At 45.3% G+C, this 12,191-nt stretch overlaps 1 protein-coding gene across 2 annotated transcripts in view; it reads right to left on the minus strand.

Moving 5' to 3' along the window:
• Positions 1 to 12,191, minus strand: part of ATP9B (ATPase phospholipid transporting 9B (putative)) — a 325,951-nt gene that overhangs the window by 60,592 nt on the left and 253,168 nt on the right. For both annotated transcript variants that reach the window (XM_019544740.1, XM_019544749.1), the window contains exon 13: positions 4,470 to 4,612. In XM_019544740.1, coding sequence (XP_019400285.1) covers positions 4,470 to 4,612 — 143 coding nt within the window. The remainder of the gene's footprint in view (positions 1 to 4,469; positions 4,613 to 12,191) is intronic.

Genomic DNA, 12,191 nt, shown 5'->3' on the forward strand with positions numbered 1-12,191 from the left:
CTAGTTGGTGGATGAACTCTAGTGTTACTCAGAAAGACTCCCCCCCTTCTTCCTTTTTATACATATTTATCATTTGCAAAGATATACTGTAAATTACATATTTCGCAAGCTAAAATTACAAATTTCAAGTGAGACATTAGACAGAAGTCTTTAAAAAAGTTAGATAAATTACCATGATAAAGGTTGCAATTAAATTCAGCAAGCAGCTTCAAATAGTTTACAAATAATTAGTTAAACTGAAATAAACTTCCTAAAGCTCAGGATTGTCAATGTGCTTTAAAAAAACTATTGTATTTTATTTTTTGGCATTCGTACTCCCACAGACTGGGCAGGAAAAAAAAGAGAGAGGTGGTTCTGATAATATCTGTTATTACACGTATAGAAGGTGCTAATACAACACAGCATTAGGGATATACATATATTTAGAGACTAGATTAAAATGCTTTTAATATACTGTGTTTAAAGTATTACTTAGATTATGTCACTAGATAACACTAACAAAAAATATTCAATGTAGAATGTGCTCCTGTTTCACACAGTGTTGGAAAACAAGGCACAGAACGCACTATCTGAACTGATGTGAAATACAGGCAAGAAAAAAAAAGTCTTGCTATGACAATTTCTTAGAGCTTAAGTAAAAATATTAAAATCCATAGATATTTTTCTATTGCAGTTCAGAAAACTACTTTTTTTTAAAAATTATTTTAGGGAATCTCCTTGAGGAAAAATCACTGTATTTTAGTAGACTGATGCATTCAATCTCAGAGAGAACTAAGCAATGTAAAAATAAATTAAGAAACAATGCCTTTTGTTTGGTGTTTGATTTAGCAATGGCAGGACTAACAACTTACAACAGTAAAGTTCCTCAGATCTTTACAAATATGATTGTGGCATACTATAAGAACACATTTCACTCTTAAACACTGAAAGGACTAGGATGGGAAAAGCTTATCATTTAGGATTTTATACCTTATGAAGCAGACTAGAGGTCAACAGATAGATATCAAATGAGCACAGCATTTCTACTTCACACCACTGTACTAAAGATTAGTAAGGATGGTTTTGTTTATTTTGTCACTATTCAAGGTGAAGTACAATAATAGGCAGCAATTAGGAAGATCAAATATAGAAATTAATCTCAGGAAAATGAAAGGAAGAAACATGACTTCACCTCTCCTTTAGAAAGCACCATTTTAGAGGCTGTTCTTAGTATTTTAGCACAGGCTTACTTGTTTGTAGGCCAGTCCTAATTTTGACTTGTCTTTAAAAAAAATTCAAGGGAATGAGTTTATAGGGATACATGTGACACACAAAAAACCCAGCAGTTTGAGGCTAAAATGCCATTTAGCATCATCTGGGTTAATTCACATGGTAGTTTATGAAATAATAATAATACCACTAATGCAGCCATTATAGTAAAAGATTACATTGAAATAATCAGGACTACTTATAGGATATATACGGACATTTGCAGGGCTGAGGCAGAAGTTAAAGTGAATTAAAAATGGCCACCTGACCTAAGGTAAATTGGGATGGGGCAGTGGGGGATCTGGAGGGATCCAGGGGACAAGGAGGCTCCCTGAGAGGTGGGTGGGACCAGGGGACAAGCTGGGTCAGCAGGGATGACTGGGGAGGGATCAGTGGGACAAAGTGGCTGCAGAGGGGACTGGGGAGACCCGGGGGCTAGCACAGTTTGCTGGGGGGGTGGGAGGGGTTGGGAGACTGTGGGGGCAAGTGGGATCTGAGAGGGGTTGGTGGAGTCTGAGAGAGTTTAGTGGGATCTGGGATGACTAATGGGGTCCTCAGGGGGGCTTGGCGGAAGGGGGATGTGCTCCCCTCCTCAGGGGCTATTTTTAGCCTCCCAACCACCCCAGATGAATGACTCTCCCCAGTGAATCAACCAACCCACTCCAACTTACTGCCTCAGCTCTCAGCACCAACTGGTAAAATCATCACTTGTAGGAGCAGTTTGTGGGATGGGTCGTTTGGTGGCCTTGGGGGGAAGGGGGTGCTAAAAATGGCCCAGTGCTGGAGCGGAGATATAGGAAAAGTGCAGCCCTGGGACTGGGGCCAGCAGCTGAATTTGCCCAGCCCTGGGGCTGTGCTGGAAACTGTACAGAAATTCAATTAAATTGGTTTCACTGGATACAATCTAAGTTAGACTACCTGAGAGGTCCAGTTAACTTAGATTGGGTCAGCCATTTTCAGACTAATGTAAGCTGCCTGACAGTTCACACTCATTTCTATCTAACTAGGAATCTAAGTGTAAGATCTGCACCTGGGGGAACTAAGTTAGATTGGGTGGCCATTTTTACTGCGATCTAAATTCCCTGAGGCTAGGGACAAACATTTCACAAACTAGTTCAAGTGATCAGAAACCAGTTTAAGCCTGAAACAGAACAGATATTCAATACATATTAACTAGTTTCAAGATGACTGAAACTGGTATGAGATAAAGCTGGTTGAATGTAGTATGAGACTCAACTGATTTGGTTCAAACCAGTTTATGCAATGTCTGTCCCAGACGCCTTGCTGGTTTAACTTAAACCAGAGTCCTCCAGCATCCCAGCATGCACTCTGGGCTGGGCAGGGCTCTCTGCTTCAGCCACAGGGCTGACCCCACTCCTCTGCTCTCTAGCCCAAGCAAGGACCAACCGGCCTTAGCAGAGACACTAGCTGGCTTGGCCCCATTAAGGCAAAGTGGGCAAGGAGGGGGCTGTGGTAGTGGCCCCTGGGGTTGGAGGACCCTGGCTGGAGGGCATAAGGAAGGAGGGAGAAATTAAACCTTCTCCCTGCCACCTTTAGCTTAACAAGGCCATGCTGGGACAGACTCTTCCCCCTCCTCTTACCCCCACCCCAGGGTGAGGGGGGCTCTGTGAGGCACTCGAGGAGGCCTCCTGCTCCTCCTCCACATCCTGGAGTGGGGAGAGGGACTCCACGAGGCTGTCCAGCCCCAGAGGGAGGCTCTTCCCCCTATTCCTCGCCCCCCTGCTGCCGCAGGGCAGGGAGGGGGGCTCTGTTTGGGCTTGGGAGTTGGGGGGGTCTTCCCCTTCCTCCTCCGCTCCTGCTGCTGCGGGATAGGGAGGGAGACTCTGTGAAGTTGCCTGGCCCCAGAGAGGGACTATTCCCCCTGCTCTTCCCACCACTCCTCCTCCTGCAGGGCAGGGAGGAGGGTTCTGTTCAGTGCTGGGTGGGGAGACTAATCCCCCTCCTCCCCTGCTGCCCTCCCTGCCATGGGGTGGGGAAGGGGGGCTCTGTTCAATGCTGGGGGACAATCTTTTCCTTCCTTCGCCCCCTACCCCCTTCTGCCACAGGGTGTGTGGGGGGGAAGGTGCTCTGTGCGGCGCTCCATGGCTTGGCTTGGCCCAGCCGGGGCATGGGGAGCAGCTATAATGGAGCTGCAGCTGCCAGGGGTGGGCCCATGTGGCCCCGCTCAGCCCCAGCTGAGGCAGCTGCATGGTCTGGCTGGGCCAAGCCATGGTGGTGGGTGGGAGGGAGACGGAGGGAGAAGAGTCCCTCTCCCCTCAATGAACAGAGCTTGTCTCCCCACCGCATGAAGAAGCGGAGGGAAGAGTCCCCTTCTGGGGCTGAGCAGCCTGGCATAAAGCCCCATTCCCTGCCCTGCAGCAGCAATGGAGAAGCAGGGGAACAGTCCCTCTCTGGTGCCTGGCAGCCCTGCAGAGCCCCCCTACCTACCCCATGGTGTGTTGGGGAGAAGGGGAAAGAGCCCCCTCAGCACTGAAATGAGCTGCCCCCCACCCTGCAGTACTGGGGGAGTGGGAGAAGGAGGAGGAAGAGTTCCCCATTGGGGCCAGGCAGCCCTGTGTGTCAGGATTCCTCCCAGCTATCAGGGAGCCTCTGGGTCGGGCAGAGTTCTTCCCTCCTCCTCCTCCCCAGCCACAGTGGTCTGGACAGGCTCCCTCTTCTCCCAAACTTGGCACCTTGCAGACTAAAGTTGAAGTTTGAACCCCTCCTCAGTCTTACTCAGGCCTGCCCAGGCCTGACCCCCACCCCCGCTCAGCTTAGCTTCTCTGTGAAAGGGGAGGGCTGCTCTAGTGCCCCCAGGTTTCTGGCCTAAGCCACTGCAGGGATATGCCCACATTTCTGGAATGAAAAGAGAACATCTATCCACTTGGAAACCGCTTCACTCTCTGCAGGTTAGACTAACCTGCAAAGATTGAATCAATTCAGGCTCGGGATTTTTGAATGTCTGTCCCTAGCCTGAATGTCTGTATGTAGCCATAGAAGTTCGTTCCATACTTAGTAATGAAGGTCAAATCTCACAAGGTCTGAGCTACTCAAACCTAAAACACGTGCATAAAAACAAAGAAACAATAAAACCTCCCAAATGAAGTGAAATCTAATTAAATTGAAACAATCCAACCACTATTAGTAAATCATCTTATTTGTTACAAAATAAATTAAATTAATATATAAATAAAATTTTAAATACACAAAAAGTCATGTACCTGTTTTATCTGTTAGCAAATATACTAAACGACCCAATTCTTCTGGTATGGTGCTGGTTCGGACAACTGTTCCAGGTATATTGTCATCCTTCATAATCATCCACCCATAGGCTGCTTTGCCCATGTCTAAGTTCACACGTAAACTGCAAAGAAACATGCATCACACTTAACATCAAAACCAGACAATGTCTTACAAGATGAAAAATTTAATAAAAAACTGAAATCTGCTTTTCATAAAATACTGGCAAAATCTTGAACTCCATAAAACTGGAAATATTTTGGGGCAGGAACAATCTCTTTGGTGTGTGTTTTACAATGCCTAGCACATAGGAGTATTTGCCTTTGTATGGCACTGCTAACAAATACTGCAATAAAAACAGATATTACCTTATTTACTCACATACCATATTCACTTTCCCCCAAAAAGTAGCCTTTCAAAATTGGGGCGTATGTCTTAATCAGAGAAGCTTATTTTTCTGTCTATAATAGATGCATGGAGATGCTGTAAATGGCTGCTGTTTAGTGTACAGCAGAGGCAGATCTGGAGGGGGCGGGGGATGGTACAATAGTGTGTACTCCTTTGATTCTTGATTCATCAAAAGTTTAAAACTACCTGTCCAAGCACAGCAGCAGTGGCATTTCTATTCAGACAGTACTGATGGAGTAAACTGACTTAACAGCTCATTATTATCTACCTGATTTCTGTTGACTGTTCTTCACTCCACAGATGTTAATGACCATCTCAATTTTTTACTGGTCTTGATGTTCCACTAATCAAGCTATTCTTTCTTCCTACATTTTGCTGTCTGGTAGCTACTTCTTTCTTCTTCTATCATAGCGCAGCAACCTGTTTTTAGGTTTTTTTAAATTCCTAGCTCTGCCCCTGAAGTCCTGTGCTCAGTAGCAACTGCAGTTTCAGCACTTGGCTGAGCAGCTAACAATGGTGGAAAATCTTCTTTTTTTTTTCATTCTTCCTTCCTAAAATAAGGTTGCTTTATTTGGAGGTATGTGATATGTGAGAAAAATGATAATATGCCCAATATATTCACCTTAGAAAAAACTATTAAAAATTGCAGATGTGTGAGAAGACTAGTGATGCACTTTAACTATTGTGGTGAAAAAGGAAAAAATATAATATACATAACTTAGCATAACAAATATGATAAATAATTTTAGAGAAGCTTTTTGATTCCTTACTCTGTTACTTTTAAAAACCATTTTCTCTGTGATGTGGAGATGTACATTAATGTCTTCCAATCTTAATTAACTTTACTTACAATCAACGTTAACAAAGCTGTTATCAGCCTCATATTGTATACTTTATTTTCCCTTTTTATTACATTATACAAGATGTGGCTAACTTTACTTCCAGAATAGCTGATATCCCACTGGTAAAACCAATGAATTCTATATCCTTAGCAAGACAAGTCAGTCAATCAGTGCTGATTTCAGCCCCATTTCTTTTGCTGAAGATCAAATTAAGCAGTAAGTTTACAGTACTATGACTTTATTTAAAACTGTTTAATACTGTTGTGTCAATTCAAAAGTGCTCCTGGGGAACAGAACACCAGAATTATCCTTAAAATTCCCAAAATGCTGCATTACAGCAATACCAAGATGGCAGATGTATTAAAAACCTTTCAAATACTTTCCAGCTGTCCCTAAGCAATTGTTGTGTAATGGATACAAATGTTGTTGTTCATGCACAAGTGATTGTGAATCACCAAAGGGGACAGTAATTCAGAGACAGCTATAGGCCATAACGACTATGCTTAATCTGAGTTGCATGAAATCCTGCATTTTCAATAACATTTTTTGCAATGAAATAAATTTGCATCTACTATTCCTTTTTGAGCCCACCAAAGGAGATCTCCAAGGCCCAAGGTAAAAACCAAAAAGACAAGCTTTTTAAAATACAGACCTCATCATCCATGATAAGCAGAGATCTAGGCTTTCCATTTCCCATGGAAAAAAATGAACAAACTGTGGATTTTTCATATTAACCAAGAAAAATGTGGACTTTTCATTTTAACAGAGAAACATATGGATTTTGCACTTTTGCAGAAAGCTCCCTGCAGGCCAGGAGTTCCAGCCTGCAAGGGGCTGGGGGAGCAGGACATGGCTGGTCAGGCAGGGGGCGCCATCTGCATGTGCACACACACATATGCACATGGCTGCCAGGTAAGTCTGGTGGGGGTGGAGATGGAGCTAGGGTGAGAGTTGGGCAGGACTGGGACTGGGGCTGCTACTCAACTGGGGTGGTGCTTGGGGGCTAGGGCCTGAATGTGCAGCCACAGGGCCTTGGAATGGAGCAAGACCCGGCTGTGGCTTGTTGTTCAGGGGCTGGGGGAGGGAGCAGGCTGGGTCTCCGCTGCTGCATGCACTCTGCGAGGACCAGAGGGGGCATGTGCCCCTGAATTTTGTGTGTGGGGCAGAGGCAGCCTGCCCGCTGTAGTCTCAGGCTACCTGCCCTCTCCCTGGGGCCTCTATGGCCTAGTGAGTGAGGCCTGGCGCAGCAGGGCAGAGCAGAGCCAGGCAGGGAAGCTTCTTGCTGCAGCGAGCCCTGTGCCACCCTGGCAAAGTGCCCCTAGCCCACCTGGCAGCAGTGGGGGTGGTGGTCCAGGGTTGTGCCCCTTGCTGCTGCTGGATTGGCAGGGGTTGCATCATCATAGCACTGCAGGGCTCCCAGGGGTGGCAACACGTTTCCCTGACTGGACCTGCTCTGCCCTGCCATTCCAGGGCCCATCCACTGGGCCCCGGAGGCCCCAGGGGGAAGGCAGCAGGGCAGGAAGCCTGAGACTGCAGTGGACAGCCAACATCTGCCCCCTTCCATGGGCTCCATGCTCTATTGCCTCCTCCAGGAGGCAGCCAAGGCTCAGGCGCTGCTGGGGGAGCAGAGGGCTGCAGACCCAGGTCCCTGGCCCTATAGCCATGGCAACTGGGGGCCCCCTCTGCCAGGGCTGGGGGGTAGAAGGGCTGTGGGTGGGAAGTGAGGAGCACTGGCAGGAGGGGAGCAGTGGGGGGGCTGTGGAAAACAGCAACATCAGGGAAGTGGTAGTGGTGGCTGGGAAGCAATGGCAGTGGTGGCAGGCAGGCATGGGGGAGGGAAAGTAGGGAAATGGTGGGGGGAGTGGTGGCAGCAGGAACGCAGAGGCCATGTCGGTGCCCTGGGGTGGAGTGGCAGGAGTGTGAAGCCTGGGCACAGGGTCTGCATTGCGTGAGTCTCACACAGTCTGCAAGAGTTGCATGTAATGGGGCCAGAGGCCCGGCCCTGGCTCTCTCTCTCTCCCACCCCACCATAACACCACACCCCTTCCACATCCCCCACCCCAATCACATAACCCACACCCTTCCACACCCACCCACCCACCACACAAACACCCAATCCACCACACATACACCCACTCCCCAACCACAACCCTCCACATACACCCCCTTGCCATTCTCACACAATATATAATAGGACTGTATTTTGAGCTATTATTCAGTCACTTCTAGATACACTTCACAAACACATAAATCAGTGCAAAAATATTTTTAAATAAAATGAAAATAAGTTATAGTAGAAGTTTTATTTTTTGTATATGATTTGTTTTTTCCCCCCCTGGTTTCCAGATTGCAGCACCCACCCTCCCAAAAGGCGTACTTCAGGGCAAGGGAAGGGCCTTCCGGTGGCAAAGGTCAGAGGTTGAGGGGGGCAGGATGCCCGGTTCCAATATGGTGACTGGGGGCAGGGCAACTGTCCAGGGGCAGGGCCCTAGACAGCTTGCCAAAACTTGGTAAGCGGCCATCCAGCCAAAATAGTTGCCTGCCCCTGGGTTATACAGTGTGTAACCACTAAGTTATATCTATCCACCTTAAGTGCTTACAAGATTGTAAAAGACTCCTGGACACTTGAAAACTTCTGGATAGTGTTTCAGACAAAATGAACAATTCTCATTAGAGGTGCTTTAGTTTGCTATCTAATGAAATGCAACAGTGCACGGGGCACTGGAAGCCAAAGTGCTGGGGCTTGGTGGGCCCTGTGCAACCTAGGGACTGTGGGACCTGGTGGCAGCCAACCCATGTAGGCAGGCTCCAGTGAAGAGAAAAAAAAAGTGGCGAGCGTGATGGGGTTTTTTCCCCCCTCCCCAGAGCTTGTCTGCCTGTCTGAGCTGTGTGGGGGCCTGGTGCTTCCCTCTGTGGCACGCCCTGGGACTGCCCAGGCTGGGTGCCAGCAGGCAGGTGTCGCCTGGTGGGGCCCTGTGCAGCTTAGGGTCCGCTTGGCCTCCTGGCAGCTCGCCCTCCTCCCCCTTCCCCTCCCCCACTGTTGCTGAAGAGGAAGGTAAGGGATCAGGCCACAGGGGTTTAGTTCAATTTAATTCTTCCTAAATTGAAGCGGTGTTTTTAAAAACCCACCATTTCAATTTAGGGAGAACTAAACTGAATTAAACCCCTGTGGCATGTACAAGAAACCTCCAAGTCTAAAACACAACAGTTGAAGTGCAAGGAGGAAAGCAAATTAACATCTAATACCACAAGCGAGAACAGATATGCTGACCCAAAGTGGTTATACCTGATTACATCAGATCTGAATTTGCTTTAGCATTGATATTCTTATTCGAACTTTCATAGTGAAGAAGTTCTTTACAACGAGTTCTTCTGTGTATAAGAAAAAAAACAACCCAGAAGAAACTCCATGTTTAAGACAGAAAGAAAGGAGGAAAGAAATATCACCACAATCAGGAAATATTTAAAGCTATGTGGACAGGTGTTACATTTGTACTGCTAAGCATACCCTTGTAGTGCTACAAAAAGCAAGTGACAGTTGCTCAAGCTGTTTGTAGCATTACAAAATTTCTGAAAGATCAATAAAATACAAGCACTTTCAATGAGGAACTTCTTGGTGGGGATACGTTTTGTATGACTCAACGTAATGCTTACATAGGGGTTTCTGAGACTCCCAGCATCCTCCAGTCATCTGGTCTCCCTCCCTCCTCCTATTAAAGGACCCTGATGGGACCCTGCTGTGCCCACTGTGTGGGGCAGCAAGAGCTGCCTTTCTTGTGGTGGTGGTAGCAGCAGCAGGAGGAGCTGTTACTGCTGCTGCAGGCACACTAGGAAATGGCTGCGTTCCTGCGGCAGCTGTGGTGCCTCTTCCAGGAAAGAGCCCCTTTCCTGCGGGGCAGGCAGCAGCAACAAGACCTACTCTTCACCCCACAGAAACCCCCAAAATAGTCCTGTTCCTGAGGGGTAAGCATCATGGAGAAGAGCCCAATAGGAACCACATAAAAAGCTGCCTGCCCCACAGGAAGCCCAGGAAAAGGGGCTGTGCTGGCTCATCCTACTGTCACAGGAATACCTGGTTTGGCAGCAGGGCTGGTGGGCAAGAGGCCATGTGTCTCCCTCCCACAGCAGCTGTGGGCTGTTTGACAGTTCTTGTGAATTCCCTGACATGGGGCTGTCATGGCCACTGATGCTGCCCTGGTACCAGTCTTAAGAGAGCCATCTTGGCTGACAGCACAAGTCCCAATTTACCTGCAAAGGTGAGATGAGCATACCCTGTCACCCCTGCAGATGACCTGGGGTTTTTCCCTTTCAGCAGCCTCTAGCTGATTCCCATGTGATATCAATTTGAGACAGCCTTTTTGCTGTGGGAGTCAGGGTGGGGGTGGATGATGGGAGCAAAGAAGCAGTTCCTATGACCTCTGGCTGGACAGTATTCTTTTGAGGCAGCTTTTTAACTCTCCAGCCAGAGGGCTTGTATGCATGTACACCTCCATAAAACTATGTTTCTGGAGTGCTACAGAGCATCTCAGCACTTAGTAACATAACCTGTCCACACCTTAAGTAACTGCGAGGCAATCTTAAATATAGATCATTCCTGGTAAAAGAGATGCTGGAGAATATCTAGTTCTGATGCAGTCCAAAACAATGCCTTTAAAACAATAACCCATACTCCTACACATTTGATATGAATGAACTGCAAAATCTGTATAGTTATTTTGAAACAACAAATTTTCAGAGAAAAATAATAGAGTATCCAACAGATTCTAAACAACCAAAGACATGTTTGACATGTTTGTGAAGTTAACAGTCTTCAAAAGTTGCAGCCACCAGATCCTAAACTTTAACAGTTTACGTAGTACTTATAAATCCTTACAGATTTTAGTAAGTAATAATAGACTCAGACCAAGAAGAAGGAAAACAAATTTGAAACACAGTCATGTTATCATATTATCTTACTTGGCTTGACTTTATAAAATTGAGAAATACAAATTGACCTACACTTCATATCCCCTTAACCTCGAGAAAATAGTCAAACTCCCCCTTTTTTTGCTAAAAAATGCCTGCCTCTATTTCGTTATTTAAATCTCCCATTTGAATATAAATTTATCCCAACCCTATTTTATGTTCCCCATTAGTTCATTATATAGTTTTCTTATTTAGTTCTCTTTCAATTAACTAAATGGAAGCTTAAAAAAAAAAAAAAAAAATCACAGAATCTACCCTTCATTCCTGTATGCAAGGAAATTATTGATTTGTTAATCCTGCTTCATATTTTGCTATATTTTTCTAAAAACTTTTCCTGTGCATATTCTCTCTGGCACATTTGCATGAAGTGTGCCAGAGACAACGTGAGAACACACAAGTGTGAAAAACATATGGCAAGTAAATGCAACATTTTTCATACATCCATAAATATTTCTACTTTATGCAAAAACAGAAAGTGATTACACACAGCTAGTAACTTTGACATAGGCAATTTTCGAAGGGAAGCATATAACCTCGGTACAGATAATAGAAGGTTGTAGTACAGGTAGCAGTTAAAGCCCTAGGAGGGCAGCTGAGAAATAATTACTCAAGTAGAAAATTGTGAAACTGTTTCTAAAATCGGCACCTGATGGCCAAAGTACACTTGCAGGTTGAGAATGTAGCAGTTTGTAAAAATATGAATGGGACTTCATGATACAGCCATATGCATCTCATGGAACAGTTCAATTGTTATGTATTTGCACCATCTGTGAGAAAGACAGACCACAAGTAGCCTATGGCTGCTGCAGATCCCATTGATTTAGTAGAAAACACTCCTTGGTTTTTCAGCCATATTATTATACATCTGAATGCAGACTCTAATTCACTTAGATCACCTTTCAAGTAAACTGATTTCTTCTTATGTTTATTTCTACATGTGCAAATGATAAGTTTTCAGAGTTTAGCATATTTTAGAGAAAATGGTTGAATGGATTTTTTTTTTTTTGAGTGGCAAAAGTCACAACTCTAGAAATCGCAAACAGTTACAAGTATGGCATAAGAATATTTTTATAGGGCATTGGTACTTGTGTCTAGAAGAGTATAGTTGTTACTGATAAGTGCTTTAGATGTTTCTATGAAAGAAAATCTGTGCATTAAAGTGCAGATGGACTTTTCCTGAATCACCCTAAATCCTAGTGAGGTGAAAAGATGATACAAAGTTATTTTTGGTTGTAAAGATATACAGCCTTTTCCCATCAAGGGAAACTGGGAAGGACCTGTGTATCTGACTATGAAAGGAAGGTGCGTTTCTGAGCACACTTCCATACTTAAACTGAAAAGTTCAGTCAGCTCGTCATCTACCTCTTCCCCAGTTGTCTTTTTCATTTTCCTTGAACTCACAGGTAAAACTTTGATGGAATGTGGAAGTGCTGCTCAACCTGGTACTGGCTAGTGGAACTTAGGGATCCTCTCCGCAATGTCTCAGAT

The sequence above is a fragment of the Crocodylus porosus genome, unplaced genomic scaffold (assembly GCF_001723895.1).
Source record: "Crocodylus porosus isolate Cpor-Errol unplaced genomic scaffold, CroPor_comp1, whole genome shotgun sequence".
Taxonomy (NCBI): Eukaryota; Metazoa; Chordata; order Crocodylia; family Crocodylidae; genus Crocodylus; species Crocodylus porosus.